The following is a 23,843-nucleotide window of genomic DNA, read 5'->3' as shown; positions in this document are numbered from 1 at the left end:
GGTCTCCTCCTTTAGTCCAGTGTTTTAGTCTCCTGTAAACGGGGCGTAGTGACACCTCGCCTCTAACCGCTCCTCTCAGTGGACGGAGGATGTGGAGGTGATGGAGTCGGAGCGAAGCTGCGGCACCGACACACGAGCACCGACGACCGGGAGAAGTGATCGAGAGTCGGTCTGTAAACCATGAACAAGGCGGGGCAGCGCTGTGCTGGTTGTTAGCTCGCAGTTAGCATCGCTTAGCTAGCATGTCAGCGGCTGTGGAGGCGGCAGCTACCGGCTGCTGCAGCTAGCATGTGTCGGTGTTAGCTAATCACTGGTTAACTCCACCGTTGATTAGCCGCTAATAGCTAATAGCTAATAGCTAATAACTAATAGCTAATAACTAATAGCTAATAGCTAATAACTAATAGCTAATAGCTTGTGTTGTTGTTGAGCTGTTCACGTCGCAGCTGCTGTTTCTCTTCATATTCCACAGACACGAGTCTTAGTTTCTGTATTATTTCTTTATTATTTCATCACGTAGCGTCGGTTCCGTGTGTTTGTGTTGGAGGTGTCGACTCAGACTTTAATCCTGATCCTGGAGCTGCAGCTCTGGGTCTGATCTGTTTACCTGAGCAGCTCCGGGCTGAGGATCATGTTTCCTGGATCAGTTTCTCTGTTTCCACCGCAGGTTCCTCAGCACCGGGCTCATCCGGCCACAGGGCTGTAAAGAGGACATATGAATTACAAGGTTCCTCATTGACTTTGTGAAAGTCTGCAGGAAATACAAACTGAAGAAGTCCCTCATGAAATCAATGTTCTAACCTGTTGCACGTGAAAACAATATTTTTATATTATTTCCTCAGATGCAAACAGATTTAAATAAATTATAGATGATGAGAGAGAGAGGAGCGTTACTGGTGTCCCTCAAACCTCTGGTGCTCATGGAAGTGAAAACATGTCAAACTATTTGGCAAATCCTGTTTGTCCATGTGAAGACAGACAGCTTCATCTGAGCAACCACCATCTTCAACACCCTGATAAATGATCTCCATTGTTCTCCTCTCCCAGGTGCATGAGGCCGTCAGGTGTCACCAGGAGAACCCATGGAGCCGTACATCATGACCTTGCACTCCTCCTCCCCTCCTCCACTGGATGATGATGGCGATGGGGAGGCTGGCACAGAGGACGACGAGTTCGGAGACTTTGGGGGGTTCTGCTCCCCCCGAGGCGTTGCAGATCCCACGGAGCCACCATCCAGCCTCAGAGAACCTTCTCACACCCTGAAGGCTGCCACCCATCCACCCACTGGAAGCTCAGGTTGTGACGGGGGCCAGATGGAGGCAGAGAGGAAGGATTGTAAAGCTGAATCCTCTTTGCACCTCACAAACGGATACGCTGAAGGAGACCACAACGCTGGGACCCATGGTGCTTCGAGTACTTTCTCTCCTGAGGAGGAAACAGGCTTTGCTGATTTCACTGTGTTCACAGAGCAGGCCGTTCATCCCTGGTGCTGCGGCCTCTCTCCCTTGAACAGCACCGAGACGTGGGCTCAACAGACACACGGTCCGGGTCAGGAGGTTGTTCTGGACTCTGAGCCCAGATCTCATTGTGCATCTGAGTCTAAAGGGAATGTTTGCACTAAGGTCGAGCACTGTGAGAACCGAGATGCATCTCAGGACCCCCCCCAGCCTCAGAGAGCTGCAGCAGCGTTTGGATTTCCATCTCCTCAGCCTCATTTCAGAGAGGAGGATGGAGGCGAGCGTGGGGACAGATGGAGGGAAACGAGGCATTGTTTGAATTATTTACAAACCTCCGAGGTGCAGGAGGATGGAGACTTGGACAAAGACAGAGAGGGGAGCGTTTCTACTGTCCCTCAAATAATCAGTGTGTATGAGTCTGCTGCAGAGGACCTGGAGTCTGTCGGGGACGACTTTTCATTTGAAGGTGTTTCTGCCGACTTGGAACCAATTGTTTCATCTCTGGCTTCGCAAGACGATCAGACCGACTGGGACCAGACCGATGCTGAGGATGAAGAACTGGGGAACAACTGGCATTCGGACTCTTTTGGCAACAGCAGCGGCAGAAAGGCAGATCTCAGCCAAACAGAGGCAGAGCAGGCTTTGGGTCACTGCGACCAATCTGCGACTCAGGAAACCTCAGCTACCTCCAACCAGTCACTGTCTGTAACATACACAGGATCCGGATTTGCAGACTTTGATGACCGTGGTTCTGAGCGTCACAGGGACCAAGACTGTGTCCAAGCTGCTGATGTGAGTGTGCAGAGTCTGGGGAGCCTCCCGCCCAGTGACAGCTTTGCTGATTTCTGCTCAGCACCCATACAGGAGACTGGAGAAGGGTCGTGGGCAGAGTTCCATGATCAGAGGCCTCAAGAGGAGGGAAGTCAGCAGCCGGACCGAGTCAGCAGCCTTCAGAGTGACGGGGAGGAGGAGCAGGACCGGGTGGGACACTGTGGAGCTTCAAGGAGAAGCAGCTGTCAGGTGGGAGACATTTCAGTTGTTTTCTCCTTATGATAATAATTAGCAGTGAACAATAGAGATGTACAGAGAAAATGGGATTCTGGAACTTGGTCTGATCTTTTTCCCAACCAGGTGTCGTTATCCTGCCGTGTCCAGCAGATCCTCTGTGCCATTTTCCCAGAGGTGGTGGTCCCGACTGTGGAAGGTGAGGAGGAGGAGGAGGAGGTGCTGAGCCTCTGTTCTCATCTTCACACCCGACACCTCCCAGAGAGTGAGGAGGAGAAGATGCCAGGACTCAGCGGTGCTCAGAGGTGAGTTCCTCCTGAATTAGGAAGATGGTGGATATATTTGACATTTTAACTTCAAAAGAACCCATTTACTATTTTTGGTGAAATCATACCACAGATAATAATTTAAAGTGTTAATAAACAAAAGATTTTCACATGTTGTCAGTAGTAACAGTCTGAAGTGGCTGTTAGGAATATAGACCATCAGTGCTGTCTCTGTGTGTTTTGTGCTCAGGGCTCCTCGGGGCCTGTGGTGGCCACACCAAGACGTCCACAGTGCGGTCGGCCTTCAGTTCCAGTGGAGCGGCTCCCACACCAACAGGACTCTGCTCAGGTGCCTCGGTGTGGACACGAGAAACATTGTGAGTTATGCAAAACACAAAAACTGCTGTTTACTGTCGATCCTCACAGCGTCTTCACCTGTAACTGAGTTAACAGCTGAAACTACTTCTTCAGTCATTGGACAATGCATCAGACTCCACTGATTCATTTCAAGTCTCCTTCCTCTCCAGTCACAATATACTGCACATTTCTACAATGTTAAATCTGTGTATTTTAACAACCTGCTTTCGTTGTGTGTCTCCTGAAAGTTGTTCATCGGCATGAAGAAGCAGCCGGTAGCTGTACCTGCTTTTGCATCCAGCCTGGTGAGTCCGCTGCAGGAGAAGATTATATTTATTTTAGTGAGAAGATGCAGAGTAATGTTCTTACAGGCTCATTTATATGTGTGAATCCAGTTCTATCGGTTCTATATCTTGTTTCACTGCTGTTACCCAGTATTAACTGGATATAAAGAATGACGACATGACAGTTCAAAAAAGTGAAGCCACATCATCTTGATCGCCCCCTGGTGCTCGGTTGTAGTATAGGTCATAAACCCTGCCTCCTTAATATTAGTGCTGGACCAAACTAAAAAGTTTAAGTACAGGTTAAATACCTTTTTCTTAACACATTCCAAATGATGAAGTGTGAGATGAAGGCGCCATACAGGAGAACGAGGAGACGTGTTGTGTCTTTATTTACAGTCTGTTAGTGTGTCATTGTTTTACATGTCCATCTCCTTATTGTGATCCTTCAGGGAATGCTTGAGCCAACCAAAGACGCTGTAGCAGCTGTTTGTACTTCAGGATACGCAGCGGTCACAGCACGAGAACCTGCAGGGCCACAGAACAGGCAGGACCCCTCGACGGACTCAGTGCAGGTAAACCCGTCGATTGGATTCATTTTATCAGAGTCCAGAGCATCACACCTGAACATCACACATGATACTACCTCCTCTCTCTGCAGGGGGCGCTCCCTTCCAGCCAGCGGGACTGGAGCAGCCGTGGCCTTAGCAGCTCTCAGGACGGTACGTCCCCTCGCAGAGCCCCTCACTTCTGGGGTTGGAAGTAAACTACCAGCACTGAAACGGCTTCCTCTGATAAGCCCAAACCTTTGGGAGTTTACTCTGGACTCCTCCTGCTCCTCGCCTCCTCCAGGGCTTGTCTGCTTCTTTTCATTTGCACCGTGTTTCCCCTCCACAGCAGCAGTGGGCGACCACAATTGATTTTCAACTCGGGAATAATTACAACCAGTGTTAGGAAATCATGTTTTGATCTATTTATGCAAACAAGAAAACTGTGAGAGGTCAAATATCCAACTGATCCAAAAACTGGGAACAAAAGTAAAATAAAACATTACCCATCAGTCCCAATTATTCCAAAACACTTCCAGGGGGAAGCACTGTCCGGATTTCCCTTCTCTCCTTCCTTCACTGACTCTAGTGTCTCATCTTTACCTGCTGCCACCTTCTTATTCATTTATCTCAGTATTTATCGGTCCCAGCTGAGATGGGAAAACCAGTTTGAAGTGTTAACACCTGATGTGGGTGAAGGTTACGATTTAAAGGAGCATTTTGATTCCTTTAGGCACCGTTGAGGTTTAACTGTTAACTCTAACCCGGTGGTGCCCAGTGCGTGGGGATGAAGCCTGTGGATCTGACAGTATCATCTGATTTTCTTTTTACATTTTGATGTGAATCATTTGTTATGTTCTTGTGGAGGTAACAAAAGAAAGACCAGTAGAAAACCACAGAAGACGAGGTCGCATTTTGTTAGTTTCCTTCTAAATTCTTGCAGCTACTCCATCAACTTGGAAGATGTTGCATAGTTAAAAAAGTGAAATCTTTAAATAGTTATTGGCACATGACACAAACTGCTGTGATCTGAGTTTCTTGATCTGTTGTGTGACAGATGGGGAACTTGGTGGTACTGTGTGTGCTGCTGCTGCTGCATGAGTGAGAAGTGTGTAACTACCTGTGTGGCATTGCATTGATTACTCATCAGACTGCAGACATGTCAGCTGATGATGAGCAGCATGTGAACGGCTCGATTGACACTTAGATGAGTCGAGTCCACTGAAGAAAGCCTGTTTCCATGACAACATCAACAGCACAAGCAAGACAAATGTTTAGTGATGAATCACATGAAACAGAATAGTGTTGCAGTGATAACGTGTGAACAGCAGGGGGCAGTAAATTGTCAGTGCAGAAAAAAGGTCAAAAGATATACTGAATAATTTACAAATGCAAAGAACATGCACCTATATATTTATTATATATATTTATTATTTGTTTGTAGTTATTTATTTCGTTATGTATCATTGTCTCATGTGTTATATGAAATGTGTCTTTGGGAGTTTGAGTTCTGTTTGGTTCAACATGTGCAGGTGACTGTCGACAGGAGATTTATTTTCGACATCACTATTCAAATAAGATGAAAATGGCGACACAGTAAAAGGAAGTTGAGATTTTTGCATCAGTTAATGCTGCTTTCAGTTTTTGGGGGGTTTTCTTTACTCGGTGCACTGAAGCACGAACTGTGTCCGCACGCTCTGCAGAGTGTTTGATTCCAAAGAAGTGTTTCATTACCAATCCAATGTGTTTGCACAACAGTTCTGTGGAACCGTTACAGTACGTCATCATGAGTTGTGCCTTCATGCAATTATTTTCTAAAAACTAATGATTTTTTTTCTCCAAATGGTACAATTCTCTTTGGACTGATAAATTGTTGTGGTTTTTTTTTTATTCAGATTTAATGCTCAAATCCAGATTTAATGCACTGCAATAAGGTCTTTGTGGGAAATCCTTGTAAATACTGAAATAAATCAGTCGATCCTTTCTCTTTGTTTTGCTTCTCTTCCCTCTGCTTTTCTCTCTTTGCCATAAGTGGCGTCACTTCTCTCTGTGGTTGAAAGCAAAGTTGGGGTATTCATCCAACTCCACGGCTCACTGGCGTGTGTCAGGTTTTTATTTTAACCACACAAAGAATATAAAACTAAAGATTTCCAATATATTGCTAAGCTCAACCTCACTTTTAGCGGTCAGTCGGGTTCGTGCTTCTTCTTCATTCTTATTTTATTCCTCATCCCCGCAAACAACCGTGACCCGTTGTCTTCCCGCGCAAGAACAGGCTGCTGTGCTCTCAACCTGGATTGTTTCGGTCCAGAGGAGGAGAGCAGATCCAGCAGCAGCAGTCCTCCACCAGGTCAGAGTGTGAAACGGAAGGATTGTAGATTTTGCACACACCAGGTTCACCCATAGACGTAAATAAAGATGAACAGGACATCTCCAAAATATCCTGGATTTGAACGCCGTCATCTTGCCTCTTTAACGTCATGTGCGCCTGAGCAACTGCAAGTCAGTAGCAGCTGTCAATCACCCTGTTTTTACAGCTTCAAATAACCCATTAAATCCAAACTTATCAAAAACTTTTACAGAAAGTTATTTGACTCCTTTCAGTTTGGTCCATGTCCCATCTGCTAACATGGAGGAGGCAGGGCTTAAGACTTACACTGCAGCCAACCACCAGGTGGCGATCAAGATGCTTTGGCTTCACTTTTGGGGAGCTGTCATGTCGTCCATCTTTAAATACAGTCTATGGGTTCAACATGACGATACAAATGTTAAGCAATTGCTCCTTTCAGCTCGTGTTGTATGTGAGTCCTTTGATACTCGGTGGTTTGATACCCGTGTTTTGTGTTTGTAACACGCACTCGCACGTAAAGGAGTCGACCGGGAACTGTACGAGTTGACCATCAGCAAACTGGAAACCAGCACCGACAGCTGCCACCTAGTGGACACTTTGAATCGACTGATGTCTGATGCAGAGAAGACGAGCACCTCGGTCCGGTGAGACAAGACATTAAGACATTCATCGGATAAAAAGAAATCTAAATCAGACACGAGGATCTTTAAATACCCATTGTGTGTGTTTGTGTGTGTGTGTGTCTGTGTGTTCTCTCCATTAGGAAAGCTCCAGAGGACGAGGAGCTGAGTGCGGAGGCTGGACGGTTGATCGCTGGACTTCCTGACTTGTCCTTCATGACGGCCAAAGTCCTCATGTTCCCAAGCGTCCTCGTACCTGCACTGTGATGACTTTTCTTTTCCACACACACAGAATGTAAATACTGATGAGGAGTTGTTCTCCACCTTCTCACCATCTTCTGTCTCAAACCCAAAAAGTCAAACTCCTCGTCACTAGTGAGGCGGAATAATAAATAATCATTCATGTCAGGGTAAAATAATCACTACAGGGCAGTAGGTGTTTCAATCAATCTTATTATTACTCTCAAGTGTTGTGGTTGTTTTCTGTTTAAACACGTATTTATTACATCGAACCCACTAAATGAAATTATGTTTGTGTTTGTGTTTATTTATTTAATTGTAAAACACAGCATTTTTGATGAAAATTCCATTGTAGACAAATTATAATATATTTAGCAGATCATAATGTGTTGAATGTAAAAGAATGTTTCCCTTTATTGTTTTCTCTTTTCATGTTGTGATTAAACTTTTAAGGTGTATAATTGAGTTTTTAAATCCACTTTAACTCATCTTTCTATCTTTTCTTTTTTACATTAATATAATTCCACAACATGTTTAGGAGCAAACTCAGCACAATAAAATAAAGCAATAGAAACTCCTGCATGTGTCGTTAGAGTCATTTCCCAGTTCAACTTCAGCCTGTCTTATAAATATTAATATCATTATTCTTTTTAACTTATATATTCTATGCCTTTAACTGTGTTTTCTTTTTAACATATTATTTACTATCCTCAGATATCCTCGTGTTTCTTTCCTCTGTCGTGATTTCAAAGCACTTTGTTGTTTTTCAATGAGCTTTATTAATAAATCTGACAGAAGATTAGTAGAGGAACACAGACAGCCACAGACACAAGACAACCGACGCACAGTTCCACTGACACCAGAGGATTTAATTTAATGTTATTATCACAGTTTGAATCACTCAGCCCACCGGAAGCGCCTGCCTCCGCCACCGGAAGTGCCCCGGCCCCTTCCTCCTCTCGGCCGGGTTGCTGCGTCTTCCTTCCGGCTCGCCGAAGAAAGTTGAGGGCGGTTCAGCGGCTTCTGGGCTTTGACACAATGGACAGCCAGGGAAGGAAAGTGGTGGTCTGCGACAACGGGACCGGGGTAAGTTCTCCGCCGCGGCCCGACCCTCCGTCTCCGGGCGTGTTCGCGCGAACGCCGCCGTTTGTGTCGAGCGATTCGCTGGAACAGGAAGTGGCGGTGTCAGCGTCCCCCAGCTAGCTAGCGTCAACTGGGTGGGTAGCTAGCCTGCCTGCTAGCATGCTAATTCTCATTCATCCGGACCCCTCGCGGAAATAGACCCCGCGAGTGGCTGCTGTTTGTCCGGATGAAGGATGAATCCGCAGCTCTGGGTGTAGCTCCGTTAGCTCACGCGCCCCAGCGTCAAGCAACGCTACATTAGCTCCTAACAGGTATTAAGCTACGGCAGCTAGCTAGCTCGTTAGCCAGCCTGCTAGCCCCTAACAGCTGACAGTCTGCTTTATCCCGTCTCTGATTTATCTGGGTTCTTCTGCTCGCGACGCCCAGTTCGTGGGTTCCCTGTTTATTTCAGTGCGTTTTCGATCAGTTAGCATTAGCATCATATGTCCTTTTTCTTGGACATGTTAGCCGGCGCCAGGTGGGTGTAACGTTAGCTAGGCCGTGTCAGGTGAATTGAGGAACCGCCGTTAAAACTGCATTTTCCTGAACAGCGAGAGAGAAATGTCCCGTTACCGTCTTCTAGTGAAGTATGCGGACCTGAGAGACCACAGGAAGCTCATTCAGGCGGGTTATGCACTGAATACTCACCTATTTATCACAAAATGCGGACCTGAAAGACCACAGGAAGCTCATTCAGGTGTGGTTATACACTGAAGTACTCATCTATTTATTAGTATCAGTACCTGAAATACCACACAAGTACATTCAGGCTGGTTATATACTGACGTATACATCTGTTTATTAAAGTATGGAGAAATGAAAGACCACAGGAAGTACATTTAGGCTGGTTTATATACTGAAGTACAGATTTATTCGTTCTCCATTTAACCAGGAAGTTCCCTATGAGATGAAATATCAACTTGTGTCTTGGTTTAGATGAACAAACCAAGTTAAAAGTTTCAAATGTAAATACAACACACACATTAAAAAACATACATGTGCATATATATATATGAACATTAAATGATTAAAACAGAACATACATAGAAACATGTAGAAGTCAGTGGCTATAATGAAATATGTATAATTAAAAAGTACATGTTAAAAGCACTGACATTCTATGAAAAAGGATTTTAAAGTATTTCTAAACACTTCAATGGGAAGGTAACGATTAAGTTATTTTAGTCGTGCAGCTCATTTCATGCATGTGCTGCATGGAAGCCAACAGGAAACATGCATTCATACAAATCAATGATACTCGATGTTCCATTTTCTAATATTTTGCATGGTATTTAAGTTTAATTACAGGACTTCTACATGTTCTGAAGTATTTATTTTCCCGATTTGCTATTGGTCTTTTTAATTAAGACAGCTGAATATTACTTCATCCACTGGGCTGCACTACATATGTTTTGCATATATGCATTTATCCATTCACTTTGTTTGTTAGGTTTTTTTTTTACCCATTTTTAATAATTTCATAATGTCATCATTATGACTGATAGGAACATGTTTATCTGGACTAAGTTTAGCTTTAAAACGCAGCCCGAACAGCCACCGGTGCAAAGTTGCTGCATCTGCACGATTGAGGGACAGAACTTTGCTATTTTAATTCACTTTATCTCAGGGACTTTCCAGCTTCTGTGGTTTTGCAAACTTGCCAAGTCTGCACTTTTACTTCATCCAGCGTTTATAGTACCACAGTCGTTTTTTGGTCTCTTGTGTTTTCAAATTATTCTTTGCTCACAGGTAACAGTGCCTCTGTTGGAGTGGAGGCACTTCCTGTCTCAACCTTGTCAGCAGTTAAAGAGGATGTTGGCTTCTCACGTTGCTGACTAATACGGCTTTTTTTTTGAGCTGTGGATCTCAAGTGCACGGTGTAGACAACAATCTGAACCTGTGTCAGGGTTGAAGTGAGAAGCTTAGAGGAAGTGATGGTCTCTGCACCAATCCGTTCTCAGGGACCTGGTGCATGTCGTCTCACACCAGACTGTAAAATCTGCAAAAGATAACTGCATTGTGTGGTTTACTAGTGGATCTCTCTACATTTCACTGTGTAGGGTAGATTCAAGCTGCTGTCCGTGGTGTGACTCACCAGTTAATGCTCCAAGCTTCACCCAGATTCCTTTGTGGGGGCAGGGCTTTACTGACGCTCACATTTTACTAAATTGTTAAACACAGTTTAGTGGGTCATCTGTGGAATTCACTCATTCACAATGTTGCTGGAAAAACCAACAAGCTACATTCTTTTCTGTTTGAGGTCATGACACAAACAGTACGAATGCAAAGTCTAGCATGAAGAGGAAGAAGAGGAAGAAGAGGAAACCACACAGTGTATATTCTCAGAGTGTGGCTCGATGCAGAAAACAGTCAATGATTTACTTCACCTTTATGTCCTCACAGCTGATAATTAGTCCTGTACTCAGATATTTGTTTAACAACGTTTATTGTTGTATTTAAAGTGCAGATTTGAAGTCCTGGATTTTTTACTTAACATCTTATATCTTATATATATGAATTACAATTTCAGATATTACTGCAGAGTAAAGCAGCTTTTGACCACAGATGGTGAATCACACATAGATGATTCTGGTATTAAAGCATGGATTAGATTTTTATCTCAGACTAAATCCCAGTTCAGTCCACTGTTGTCAGCAGGATGACGGTAATGGTGTCTTTCTGTATCGCACAGTTCATCAGGATTTAAATGTTTCTAATAATCACTTTCTGTGTACTTTTCCTTTTAGTTTGTCAAGTGCGGCTATGCAGGCTCCAACTTCCCCGAGCACATCTTCCCTGCACTTGTTGGAAGACCCATCATTCGCTCAACGGCCAAAGTGGGAAACATTGAGATCAAGGTACGGGCTAATCCATCTCCTGTTCCTGCAGGGGTGTGTTTTATTTCACCTGAAAGTCTTGATGTCAATCACTGGTCAGGAAACCAGCGATAAGACTAAAGTAAAGACTGCAGATAAAATATGAAAAGCGCTTTTGAATACAAGCACAATGTCAAAGTCACAGTCTTTAAAATGTCCCTGTAAAATATCTTTTGTAAGTTCTTTAGAGTAAAGGCTCATTTACATTAGATATATATGAATGAAGCATGTGGGCAGTGAAGGTTGCTTTGTTTCAGACGCTTCTCATCGCTTAGGGGAACATAAATAAGTCTGACGTCTGTGAGGAAACAGAATCAATCCTCCAACAACAAAATCCCCCGTCTGCTTATAGAAGTCTTGAGTATAAATAATCTTTGCACTAAATACAAAATCTTTAAGTCACTTCTGTAATTGGGGTGAAGCTCAGTTAATTAGTCAGCAGAGGTCTAAACGTTTCCCATTATTTTAGCATGAAGCCTTTCTCTACCTCTGTCCTGTTCTTTCCAAGTCCTTTGTTCATTCATCTTTATTTCATATCTACCTTCCTCTTCCTCCATGTTTTGTTCCCCCCACGATGAAGTAGAATGCCCAGAAGATGGTAAGTTAAGGTTGGTGTGTGCCTCCTGCTCTTGCCTGCTCCGGAGAGTCGTGTCATGTTTTAATCTCAACTGAGAAATGTTGCGCTCTTACTTCATTTTAAATATTAGTTTTGTGTCTTTTGTCTTTTCCTCATTTGTTTTCTTTCGTTTTTTCTTACTCACACAATGACTCCATTCTTAAACATCCTGGCTAGTTTGCTGATTGTAAGTGTCGGGGTTGAGTGATGTTGGTTGAATGAGCGGCGCAGAGTCCGACAGTTAAACAGCACCTTTTGTTAATGCACTTCTTTCTCCAAGCGGAGTGTTGCAGAAATGGCTGCTATGAATCATAGGCCAGCTGTTATCGATGGAGTGCTAAAAGAGATTTTGGATCAGTTCCATTTTCAGAGTGTCTGATCTGCTGATGGATCCTGACCGCCAACAATCCTGCTGCTATTTCAGGACTCCAACAATCACAACCGTTTTCAACTAAAACAGAACGTAAAATATCAGCAGCAGCTCTAAAAGCTCGGTGCCAAATGTTAAAGGCTCTGTATTTGTTCGTGCATATTTAATTTTAAGTCAAGCGCCGTTAAGCTGCTCCACTAATCTGCAAATGTTCCACCTTTGACGAGTGCGGAGGAGGTGTTCCCGTACGAGGATGCATGGCAGGCAGCTGAAGTTTGGAGACAGAGGCACATCTGTTTTTCTTTCTTTTTTTTTATTGAGACCACATGGAGACGATGCCTGTGACTGGTACTTGGTTAATGCCCAAGCACACAGGATGAACCCATAAAATGGCTGCCTCCCGTGGGCTTTTGATGTCTCCAAGTGGAACGTGAGATGCTTGACTGTGTGGCTAACACTGAGCTCTAACCACGCAGTTGTTTACACTGCCAGGCTGCCTTGCATGCAGCTAGTTGAATGGTGCGAAAACGAGTGGATTACTGTAGCTGGAGGGAAGTGTTTCCAGGTGTAGGTGCATGGAAAATAATGCCTTGTAATGCATGCTGGGTAACTGGGTTTAAAAGTGATGCATCAGACAGACAACTCGTCTTCAGGAAGGTAAAACATGAATGAACTGATGCAGCTGAACAACGAGCCAGGAGAAAAGTTAAAATGACTGTTTTTGTCTCCCTAACCAAAACTTGGTCCTCGTCATTAATGCAAGTGACACTGAACCATCCAATGTGGAGGGCTATGCTGTCTGTCTTCTAAATATGTCTGTGTTGCCGTCTCACCCGTCACTGCAGGACCTGATGGTTGGGGACGAGGCCAGCGAGCTGCGCTCCATGCTGGAGGTCAACTACCCCATGGAGAACGGCATCGTGAGGAACTGGGATGACATGAAGCACCTGTGGGACTACACCTTCGGCCCAGAGAAGCTCAACATCGAGTCCCGCAACTGCAAGATCCTGCTCACGGAGCCCCCCATGAACCCGACCAAGAACCGCGAGAAAATCATTGAGGTATGTTCAAACTAACGGGTTTGTTTTGCAGCATGAAGGTATTTTCATAGTGTGAGAGGGGGGAGAAAAGAAGATGTTTTCTAGTTTATCTAGTCGGTTTCATTGATCAACTGCAAAATGATTTCATGCATGTGCTGTAGTGCAGGTTTATGTATGTTCTCAGCAACAAACTGTATTTGCTGGCCTCTCCTGCAGGTGATGTTTGAGACCTACCAGTTTTCAGGAGTATACATCGCTATTCAAGCCGTGCTGACACTGTATGCCCAAGGTAAGAAGACCGCCATGTTTGATGAAGGCCTTTACACATCGGGGGCGTGAAGAATATACGACATGGAAATACTATAAAGAGGGTGGAGAAAGAGTGTGAAAGTTTCACTGCCTCATGCAGGAGCAGAGTTCGACCGTGACCCAGTTCTGCACTTAGTTTAGGATGTCGCTGTGACAGTGGGGGTGCCGCTGGGGAGGCAGGGGACTCTACTGGGATCCTGTCCACCCAGAGCCGTGTCTGGCAGTTGGTCTAATTGGCTCCAGTGATTGGCTTAAACCTCCATTCAGTGCAAAAACTCAGGAAGATCCACCTCCTTTCCGAAGAAAGTTCTGTGTGAAAATACACAGATCATAAATCTCGCTGACAAGCAGATTAATCACATGAAAACGCCGCCAGTGTGTAAAGAGCTCAAGGCTGCAAGTTGAAACACAAATTACTCATGAACACTTTTATATTGACTACTACAGCTTCCTCGTTGCATAATGTTTGTGGGTGTTGGCTTTTCATTTGAATTGTTTGAATATTCTTGTTCTGCAGAAAACCACACCTTCATCAAATAGTTTGTTACAAGACTTGTTTTCTGCGACTGCTCCGAAGCTCTTTGCAACATGAAGTCCAGACAGCTGCATGAACATATCTTAAATATGTCACAGTAACCGACACGATATCCTGTTGTGATCTGACATGTTGTAATGTGTTAGACTCCACCTGTGTGCTGCTTGAACGATTCAGCCGTGTGCGTTTTGTCCCAGGTTTCGTGTTTACGCTGCTGACAAGGTGAAGTGGCTGAAAACTCCCACTAGATAAACCTCAGATACAAGCACAGATTATTAAAGGGCAGATACTCTGATCATATCCAGCTCTGTTTTTAATTCTTTGATAGTAGCTTTGATTCAAAGTCCTTATTGTTTCTCAAACTGCCCCTCAGCCACTGACTGAACTAATTAAGTTAGGATTAGTTTAGCGTAAGGATGATGGAAGTAGTGGTCGTGGTTCGATTAAGTCTCCAGCAAATGAACGAGAGTAATTGCAGCGTCCTCTGAAGTCACTGAGACGCGTTTGTCTGTGTTGCAGGTCTCCTGACCGGTGTGGTGGTGGACTCGGGTGACGGTGTGACACACATCTGTCCGGTGTATGAAGGATTCAGCCTGCCCCACTTGACGAGACGCCTGGACATTGCAGGCAGGGACATCACCCGCTACCTCATCAAGGTATCAAGTCCCTGAGAACCCAGGGTTTAATTACACACACCAAAGACAAGCTTGTTGGTCAGAAGAGTACACTAAGCAAGTTTCATTTGAATTGACTTCAGAAATTGTCGATTCCTCTTCAGACTATAAGCTACAGCATTGGCTTTATTTTCATGCATTTAATAGGTTATAATCCTAACCCATAATTTTGGTTTTGTTCTTAAGAAGTGGAAACTTATTTAACAGTTATGGGGCTTTACTTTAACAAACTCCCGTCTTGCAGGACCACCAGTGCTTGTTTAAGTAAACATATCTAAAGTCTTTGCTGACCGTCCTCACCTTTCTCTCTGTGTTTGGATGCAGCTGCTGTTGTTGAGGGGCTACGCCTTCAACCACTCCGCTGACTTCGAGACGGTGCGCATGATGAAGGAGAAGCTTTGCTACGTGGGCTACAACATCGAGCAGGAGCAGAAGCTGGCGCTGGAGACCACTGTGCTGGTGGAATCATACACGGTACAAACTCAGATGCTTTCATATATAATGTAGTAAATAAATATAAGTCTATGTAAATGTATTGATGCAAGTAGCTTTGTCTTACCAGAAACACGTGTGGCATTAGTGCACAGGTCGTTGGTTCATTCTATAAATACCTACTCGGGGGGGGCTGTGGTTTCTCTGTACCTGTTTGAGAGAGAGGCTGATAGTTCATTATGTAACCTGGTGTTTGTGGTGGTTATTTCATCAGGTCTGCAGATACAGGAGCCAGAGAGAACACGGATTATTACATTAGCTGCTGAGCTCTCGTTGACTCTGTATGATTCACTCAGTTCATTAAATAAGGAGGAAAAATAGAGGAAATATACAAACACCTTGTCCCACGTTTCCTGCTGTCACCAGTATACAAGTATTTCTGAAAGAGCAACACCACGTTAAAGACCGATGAGCTGAATCAGAAACATTAGATTAATGAAGACAGTGCGACTGAATGAGAGGATGAACGGGACAAAGAAGGTTTTAGTTTGTTGGTTGTGAAATAACTTTGCTTTACTTTAAAATGGGGGAATGTTGAGCAGCTGTTTTTCATGTTGGCCGGTTCCACTCTGGCACACAACACATCGTCAGCCCTCAGGGATTCTCGCTTTTGTTTTGTTTACTTTTTTTTTTTAATGAGTTCTCTTTACTCATGCCACATGCACACAAGTTTCACATTTCTGCTTAAAATAGCCTCTTGTACAAAGACTCCCTCCCGAAGGGTTTGTTATTCACAAGTGGCAGCATTTAAAAGTAGTCAAAAAATAATGGAGTAACTAAATCTGTTTCTGCACGGAGCTAAGCAGACGACCACATGCCCGTTGTTGGCAGTGTGCGACAGGGCCGTGCTGCTGACTAACTGTTTTCTCTGGGACTCGCACACATGGGGGCGCAGCGCTCCTCCACCAGGCTTGCTTTTCTTTCCAAGGCCTCTCCCCCTCGGAGGGAACCACAGAATCTAAACGCAGGACCCAGGTCTGCGTTACTGCACGCCTTGCCGAGCACATGTTGTGTCTCGGAGCTCACTGTGACCATGTGTGTTTGGGTTAGGGTGGGTTAGGTGAGTGTGTGTGTGTGTGCGTAGGCGTGTGAACATGTATGTGTAAGTATCGTTTTGTGTGCGCCGAGACAAGGAGGGCAATGTAACTGTGGCCGAAGGGCCCTGAACTGCACGTTACATCATTTCCTGTGCAGCCACATTGCGGCTGAGGCTGGGCTCCACTTCCTCCCACTGCCCTCAGCTGAATGAAGCCTTTTTATAGTCACACACATTAACTGTACTCAGCTCGGAGCCCACTCTCTCTGTCCGTGCTCTCACTCGCTGAAAAACATCATCAGACTCTTGGAGGATTTTGTTTTCTCACTGCAGAAAACACACACACACACACGCACACTTAAAAAGGTGTTCCTGTCACACAACACAAACACAGTTGCTCCCTCTTGATTCATCCATTCAGGGTTTTCACCCTTCAGCACTTTCTGTTGAGTCATACATTAAATCCTACCTCCTCACTGGTGCCATTCTTTCTTTTTTCCATCTCTTTTCATCTCCCGCCTCCCACACATCTCCAGCTGCCAGATGGTCGTCTGATCAAGGTGGGAGGAGAACGCTTTGAGGCGCCCGAGGCTCTGTTCCAGCCACACCTCATCAACGTGGAGGGCGTCGGGGTGGCCGAGCTCCTCTTCAACACCATCCATGCGGCCGACATAGACACCAGGTGAGGCTCGTGAAAGAGCCAGGAAACAATGCAGCGTGGAATAAGATACGCAGATTTATTCAAATGTACTTTACTGAGGGCGACTCAAACAAACGGTAATACACAACACTAACAGATTGAAGCGCACACGGAGAAATGCAAAGTGACCGTGTTGGCTGAGCCCGCTGAAGAAATAACACTATTTTAGAATAGTTCTTCCAAGTTCTTTATGGAAAGTAGGAAAATTGATCTTGGATTTAATAAGTGGGGAAAATATACAGTTGGAAACCCGCTGAAGGAGTTTCTGTCTTTAAACTTCATTTTCAACGATTGTGGGCTTAAAATATATAGAATATGATAGTGTCCCTGTTGGGGGGGAAAGAGAATCATTACTTATATGATTTTTAAGATGCTTCTCTTCCTGTCTACATGTTGCAGACTCTCACTCTTCCTCTTCCTTTCCTCAGGCCTGAGTTCTACAAGCACATCGTGTTGTCCGGAGGATCCACCATGTACCCAGGCCTTCCCTCTCGGCTGGAGAGGGAACTCAAGCAGCTGTACCTGGAGCGCGTCCTCAAGGGAGACGTGGACAAGCTCTCGGTGAGAAACCCACATTTAACGCCTCTGCTGTGATTCTACTCTCGACTGTGTCCGAGCATCACGGAAAGAACTGTGAGCTGCGTCGTCTCACATGTGGTTTGATTCACTTTGAACTGGAGCCCGTCTGATGTGGATATAAGAGAAAACCAACATATGGGCCGATGTGTGTTTATCAAATGATTCTCCAGGTGTCGCTATAAAACCCTGACGACAAGGAAATGTAGTTGAGGCTTCATAGTTTAGTTTCACTTTAAACTTTATTATAAATAGCTATGAATAAAAAGAAAACACAAATACAACTGAATGTATAGAACTTGAATTAAGAAAATAAGCCTAATATTTTATGACTAATATAGATAGAAAAATCTACATTTATATGCTAAAATAAAACCTCATTTCCATCTGGTGCATTGTACATAAATGACCACCAGGCGGTGCCAGAGACATAGACGTTAACCACAGTGAAGTCTCAACCTGTTTTGTGGTTCACTTCCAATCATAAATATTTGTTTTGGAAAAATATCACGACATTACATTTGGACCTGAGTTTCCTGAAGACACAGAAGTGCTTTGTAAACAAAGGCTCGGTGGTGACTCACTCTGTTTCACAAAGTGAAGCTCAGATAGATCCAGAGTTTGGTTTCTACTGGATTCTCTGTTTCCTCTGTGGACGTGAAGCTGCAGCTCTTCGTAGAGAGAAGTGCTCGGCTCCGGTTGGTTACTGGATTCTGGCAAAGCTTCACTGGGAGAAAAAGAGAAAACGTTTCTGCTCGTTCCTGCAGCGTTTTCCACAAATGTCTTTTAACGCAGACGCTCAACATGAGGCTCGATGTCTCGATCTGCACCTTCAGCTGTTTGTGTGTCGCTGCACTTGAGTTCAGACCCGTGAGCAACAACCAGGAGCTGCGTCTCTTTGCCCTATTTGGTGAAAGTTTGAGTGTTTGGACATTCTGATCATACAGAGAAGTGGATTGTGTTGCAGGAGCAGTTTGAGATGTTCACATGTTCACATGACATGAAGTGACGCCGAAGTCATTAAGCCTCATTTCAAGAGGATTTTAGGTTGAGCTTCACTTTAAAGCTGCACTAATGAATAGTTTGTACATTAGTATATTACTTTTTTTCTGCAATTACAAACTGGTACGTGTCCGTTTGGCTCACACGCTCGCACTCGGTGGAAAAACAATAAGATCTGTGTCGTACCCACGTTGAGTAAAAACCAAACAATAGGTGTCCCCTCTCTGTCTCATCTTCTAAGTGTCTTTGTCCCCTTGTCTCGTAGAAATTCAAGATCCGCATCGAGGATCCTCCCAGGCGAAAGCACATGGTGTTCCTGGGCGGAGCCGTGCTGGCCGACATCATGAAGGACAAGGACAACTTCTGGCTGACCCGGGAGGAGTACGAGGAGAAGGGCGTCCGCGTGCTGGAAAAACTTGGCGTCACCGTCAGATAAAGCCCTGAACGGACAGACCAGGCAAACACACGCATACAAACACACACACACACACACACACTCGCACGCATACACAACATGCACACATTCCCCTCCTTGCCCCCATCGCAGAGTATATATCTATTTATCCCTCTTTCTTTCTCTCTCGGCTCTCGAGGCTCCTCAGACACCGGAGAGACTCGAGCCGTCGCCTCCTCTCTCGCTCTCTCTCTCTCTCTCTCTCCACTCGGCCTCTATTCTCTCCTGGTTTGGGATTGGTTCACACTTTTCCTTGCAAGCCCTGATTCCCACTGACACCCCCACACCCCTTTACTTAAACTAGGAATAGAAGGGTTAATGTTGCCCTGCTGATAATCAAGGTTAAAAACCAGCGTGGAACCTGCAGATTCATTTGATTTGAATTAAATTCGATAAATGCACCATGATGCAGAGTTTCTAACTAACTCGTACGTGTGTGTGTAGAATCACGGTCGGGCACAAACCGCCACGGGGCCGCGTTCAGCATCTGTTCCAGGCGAGCGAGAACTGATCATAGTTTTCTGTCGGTTTTTATAAATGAAATCATGACTTTTCTGTTCTGGGAGAGGGATTCCTTTGTTTGCTTTTCCTTTTCCTGTTGGATGTACGAGCTCATTTATATCTTTAATTCTGGTTTACTTTTCCTTTTCTTGCTGTGCACTACTACCATTGTAAATGGAGTGTATAGTGGTAACAGAAGTTCCTCCATGTTTTTATGAAGAAGAATTGATGGTTGATTTAATAAAAGGGACAAATACACGAAGTAGAGCCCCCCCCTCCTCCCCCCGAGGTTGACATTGGTTGTGCGACGGTACATTTAGAGTTTGTGGTCGATAGGATGATGAAGATAGGACGTGGGGGGGGGGCGTTGACTGTTTGTTCCTCATCAGACCGACTCGCCTCTTCCTCGTCTCCGGGTGTGAAGCTGAACGAACGAGTGAACACGCCGCTCGCCGCCTGTCGCGTTCCTTCAGACCCTCCGGAGCGCGGAGGCAGTCGCAGGCCGACGATGAGATCGATTTTGAATCTGTAACCGAAAAAACTGGGAAAATGAAACGGTATTTTGTTTTTCTTTCTTACCTTGAAGTTGAAATGCTGTCGAGACCATATTTAATTTCTCCAGTCCTTCACTCCCAGCGGTCGACTTGATGATTACTGGAGGCACTTCTATTTTGAGTATGATAAATATGTATATTTTTTTTCCTCTTTCCATGAACGTCTATCCAGTGCCAAGTGCAGTTAATGTTAACTGGATCTCGTGTTTTAATGTCTTTCTTTTGTCACCGTTTTTGTTTTTATTTTCCTGTGTTGTTCATAGCATAACTGCCTAACGCTGATTTAAATAAAGGAAAGTGATTTATAAGGATCATTGTGTGACTGTTTATTTGAGTTTTGACAAGAAGCAGCTTTTACTTGAGTTCAATAATCCACAGTTCATTAGCAGGATTATGCAGAAACCACCAAACCCACCAGCACAGAACCTGGTGGCAGGAGGTGGTGCAGCTCAGGGAGGAACACGTTACATCTCCTGGTTCTGCTCGTTCGTCCAGATGATCGTTCCTCTGTCCTCTGGGTCATGTGACTGAAGACGCCTGTTGGATGAGACGTCTTCAGGAAACACAAGCGAGTCCAGCTGCCTCAGGCACAACTTCTAAACATCGGTCCAGATTAAATGGTTTTTATTTCTGGCTCGTGTCTCAACCTTCCACCAACTTCAGTGGAAATCCGTCAAGTAGCCTTTTCTCAATCCTGCAGGAAACCAAACCAACTAATTAACAAACTGAGTCATTCTAGCTTTGACCTTTTCTCGACCTCGCTGGGTCTGGACTGTATTTCTGACATCTGGAAATTCTGGACCTGGTCTGGACTGACATGCATAGATGTATTTTTACATTTTTTCGTCTGTGTTTTGCTTTATCTTGTCTGATCTATATTTTCTTGGTGCAGACGATAATTGTCAAACTTCCCATGAGGTTAATTTGACTTATTAAAAGGTCCATAAATCCAAACTATTGAATTTATATAAATGTGAGACAATGAAAAGCAGCAAACTCTCAGAAACTTGAACTATGATGCTTGGAAAAAGTCCTGAAATTAACTAATTATCAAAATAGTTCCAGTCTGTTTTTCTGTCAGTTTCTTGTCCCCAGTGTTTTGCAGAGATCTGGAAGTGAAGTGCGATGTGTGGAGAACCGGACGGGAGAGGATGGAGGTGTGAAGGTGACCCGGCTCCGGAGGAGAGGAGCGGTGCACCGAGCACAAAGAGGAAGAGGAAGTGGAACAGTGGCAGAGGTCTGGCGCCACCAGAGGAAGAGGCTCTCTTTCCGTGCCTGAAATAAAGATCTCTCCCAGACTCTTCCGGCCTTGTTCCATTTTAATCCCTCGACTCTTCTGCCACTTCCCTCTCGGCCCTGAACTGTTACCTCTGATGTGTCGCTGGAAGTTTCCTCCTCGTCGCTGCGGCTCAAACAGACGAGGCTGGTTTCAGCAGATTTACTCAAATCCTGAACATTAGAATCGAGCTGAGGACGTAAACCTGAACTCAGATTCAGAAAGAAATATTCCACCTTTATCTCCGCTGCATTTATTTATCTGCAGCTGTGTCGAATCCTGACTTCAGATTCATCGTGACACGTTACATAAACTCTGCTTTTATCAGATAAAAATCAACCTTTTCATCCAAATATCAACTTCTCCTGATCTGCAGTAAAACACAGCTTTGATTCAGCCGGTTGACACCGAGCATTTAGTCCTGAATCTGGACATCTGGGTTTTTAATTATCAATAACTGCTGATGAAGATCATGTGATAAAGCTCCACATTCTACTAAATGGACCTGAGGTTGTTTTTTAAACAGTTTAACTCATTTATTTTTACCTGTGTTGGAACATTAGAATGAAAGTATCTATATCTTATTGTTATTTGACATATTTGTGTGAATGATGCACAAGTAATTTACTCTGCTTTTGAGGCTTTAGTACATTTCACTGCCTAAACTTTGACTTTTAAGGTATTTGATGGACTTAAGCAACATAAAGTGACTTTTAAAAGTACTTGTCTTGTACTTTTCAGATTGAACAGTTCTGTAGCTCAGTAGTTTTCAGGCTGGAGCCTTTTCCACCGGGTGGGAGTAGAGGGAACTTTTCCTCTGGAGTCGTGAGCAGAGTTTATCTCAGGTACAGAGTTTGAACTCAGACAATCCTTCACAAAGTATGCTGAAGCAATTTTCTGCTTCCTTGTGATCTGTACCGCCGCGGCGTCTGTGCACGCTGCGGGTTGTTCAGGCCCGAGACCGACCCACAGCTGCACAAGTACAGACCCAGGACCAGGGACAAGGTCTGAATCCTGCCTATCTTTGGACATGAGACCGCAGCACTGGTGCGGGACAAGCCACCCATTCCTGTAAATTGCAGTGGGAAGTGAGCGCCGGTGCTGTGCACCCGGAGAGGGGCCACGCTGACCCCGTTACACAAGCAGATATCTTAAATGTTTGCACATGTGGACTGTGATGCTGTTTGCAGCCGTTGAGCTGCTTAGCAGGCCCCCGAAGCCCTCAGGGACCTTTTCTTCTCGTTCTCCCTCCCCCTCTCCGCTCCATCATTATCGCCCACATGCTTTTCCAGAGACATCCTGAGTGAAGCAGCTCGACGTCCTCGATGGCTATCACATGTTCCTGCTGAGGAGGGAGAGACATCTTGAGGAGAATGAAACAGGCCAACGAGGCCCAGGGATTCTTCTTTCCTTTTTCTTTGTGCTTTTCTTTCTTTACAGACTTTACAGAAAGTTTTGTGCAGCAAAGTACGGAAGTTATTAAAGCATAATGAGAAACTTCAGGCCTCCGCTGACATCTTTTCATCCTCTGGATCTCCTCTCAAAGTCCTGGGTGGCATCCTGTGCCTGGCAGCTTTATTCCTCTCTTAAGATTCTGTATTTGGTTTTAAAAACTGTTGGTGACTTTATGTGTGGCTTCAAACTGTTTGTTGTCCTGGTTCAAAGTCTCAATAAACCATCTGAGATGCTGCATGAGGGATTTGAGTCATGAGGCGCGAGTGCAGACTAGTTTTCTACCGTAAATTCATTTTTTTGGATGATTTATTACATTTATTGTTTCATGTATAACTCAGGAATTCTTTTGCATTTTGTTTCTTTAAATGAGCTGAAACATGATTTAACTCCATGATACAGTATTCAAAGGGGAGGATCATTGAAATAAATCTGAGGTTTGTCACTGAAACATAACGCACTGGCTGTTACGTCGATATTCATTAAGTTTTAAGTTAGCAGGATTAAGCGAAATCTACTGGATGGATTTCCATGAAACTTGGTGGAAGGATGAATGTGTCAGAGAAGAAGTCGTTGATTTATGGATCACTGCCAACGTTTCGAGGGCGTTTTTCAACATTTTCACTGATTTCCCAGAGAATAATAACTGGATCTTGATGAAGGGGACTCATATTTCTGAGAGTGTGAGATGTGGTGCAGCCTGGTTCACGGGGCTGTCGGGCCTCAGCGGAGGTTTGATCTTTGAATGAAGCAGCCGACTCGTGTGGTTTCACTGTTTTCTCTCGTTTTATTGGAGGCGGAAGGTAAGACACACGTTTCACTCGAGTTTCCTCACGGACCCGGCCGACCTTCAGTATCTACAAAGTACTTCCTGTTCCTTCTCGAGAAGCAAAGAGCTACATCCATCGTACATGTTAGAAACAGTTATTTTAAAAAAACAAAATAGAAATAAAAATGTACAACATACACTTGATATATATATAATATAATTTTTGCTCTTTTTTTTTTTACAGAGGTAAAAATACTAAGCGTAAAAAAATGGGTCTAATTCATTACAGGGAGTTGTTTCTTTAAAGTTTTCAATTTAAATACACAAGGAGATAAAAGAGGACGCGCTCAGGCACTTGTAAA

General features: G+C 44.4%; 2 protein-coding genes across 4 annotated transcripts; both read left to right on the top strand.

Moving 5' to 3' along the window:
- Positions 1 to 19: 19 nt before the first annotated feature.
- On the top strand, positions 20 to 7,705 carry LOC118119108 (aftiphilin). Of its 2 annotated transcripts, XM_035172816.2 has the most exons (10): positions 20 to 169; positions 1,048 to 2,477; positions 2,589 to 2,767; positions 2,979 to 3,105; positions 3,334 to 3,390; positions 3,822 to 3,944; positions 4,031 to 4,091; positions 6,193 to 6,267; positions 6,788 to 6,911; positions 7,031 to 7,705. In XM_035172816.2, the coding sequence occupies exons 2-10, from the start codon at positions 1,083 to 1,085 to the stop codon at positions 7,152 to 7,154; spliced, it is 2,265 nt and encodes a 754-aa protein (XP_035028707.2). In that variant the 5' UTR covers positions 20 to 169; positions 1,048 to 1,082; the 3' UTR covers positions 7,155 to 7,705. The 2 variants fall into 2 exon arrangements, with proteins under 2 accessions (XP_035028707.2, XP_035028708.2); XM_035172817.2 differs by lacking the exons at positions 4,031 to 4,091; positions 6,193 to 6,267; positions 6,788 to 6,911; positions 7,031 to 7,705 and adding an exon at positions 4,235 to 5,900 and having other exon boundaries at positions 3,822 to 3,926.
- Positions 7,706 to 8,056: 351 nt separating this feature from the next.
- On the top strand, positions 8,057 to 20,296 carry LOC118118826 (actin-related protein 2-B). 2 transcript variants are annotated; one of them, XM_035172237.2, is made up of 10 exons: positions 8,057 to 8,213; positions 10,997 to 11,107; positions 11,709 to 11,723; positions 12,957 to 13,172; positions 13,368 to 13,440; positions 14,515 to 14,651; positions 14,994 to 15,143; positions 16,734 to 16,879; positions 17,326 to 17,458; positions 18,741 to 20,296. In XM_035172237.2, exons 1-10 carry the CDS (start codon positions 8,166 to 8,168, stop codon positions 18,909 to 18,911), a joined length of 1,200 nt encoding a protein of 399 aa, XP_035028128.1. In that variant the 5' UTR covers positions 8,057 to 8,165; the 3' UTR covers positions 18,912 to 20,296. The 2 variants fall into 2 exon arrangements, with proteins under 2 accessions (XP_035028128.1, XP_035028129.1); XM_035172238.2 differs by lacking the exon at positions 11,709 to 11,723.
- Positions 20,297 to 23,843: the final 3,547 nt, after the last annotated feature.

The sequence above is a fragment of the Hippoglossus stenolepis genome, chromosome 12, assembly GCF_022539355.2.
Source record: "Hippoglossus stenolepis isolate QCI-W04-F060 chromosome 12, HSTE1.2, whole genome shotgun sequence".
NCBI classification, from domain to species: domain Eukaryota; kingdom Metazoa; phylum Chordata; class Actinopteri; order Pleuronectiformes; family Pleuronectidae; genus Hippoglossus; species Hippoglossus stenolepis.
Note: the sequence above shows the minus strand (reverse complement) of the source record. Positions and strands in the feature narration are given on the sequence as shown.

What these genes read in the sequence shown, in the direction of transcription:
- LOC118119108 (XM_035172816.2), top strand. Translation starts at nt 1,083, where the DNA reads ATGGAGCCGTACATCATGACCTTGCACTCCTCCTCCCCTCCTCCACTG. An exon ending in CAAGGAGAAGCAGCTGTCAG is followed by an intron (nt 2,478 to 2,588) that starts GTGGGAGACATT and finishes TTTCCCAACCAG; the next exon opens with GTGTCGTTATCCTGCCGTGT. An exon ending in GTGTGGACACGAGAAACATT is followed by an intron (nt 3,106 to 3,333) that starts GTGAGTTATGCA and finishes GTCTCCTGAAAG; the next exon opens with TTGTTCATCGGCATGAAGAA.
- LOC118118826 (XM_035172237.2), top strand. Translation starts at nt 8,166, where the DNA reads ATGGACAGCCAGGGAAGGAAAGTGGTGGTCTGCGACAACGGGACCGGG. An exon ending in TGCTGGTGGAATCATACACG is followed by an intron (nt 15,144 to 16,733) that starts GTACAAACTCAG and finishes ACACATCTCCAG; the next exon opens with CTGCCAGATGGTCGTCTGAT. An exon ending in GAGACGTGGACAAGCTCTCG is followed by an intron (nt 17,459 to 18,740) that starts GTGAGAAACCCA and finishes CTTGTCTCGTAG; the next exon opens with AAATTCAAGATCCGCATCGA.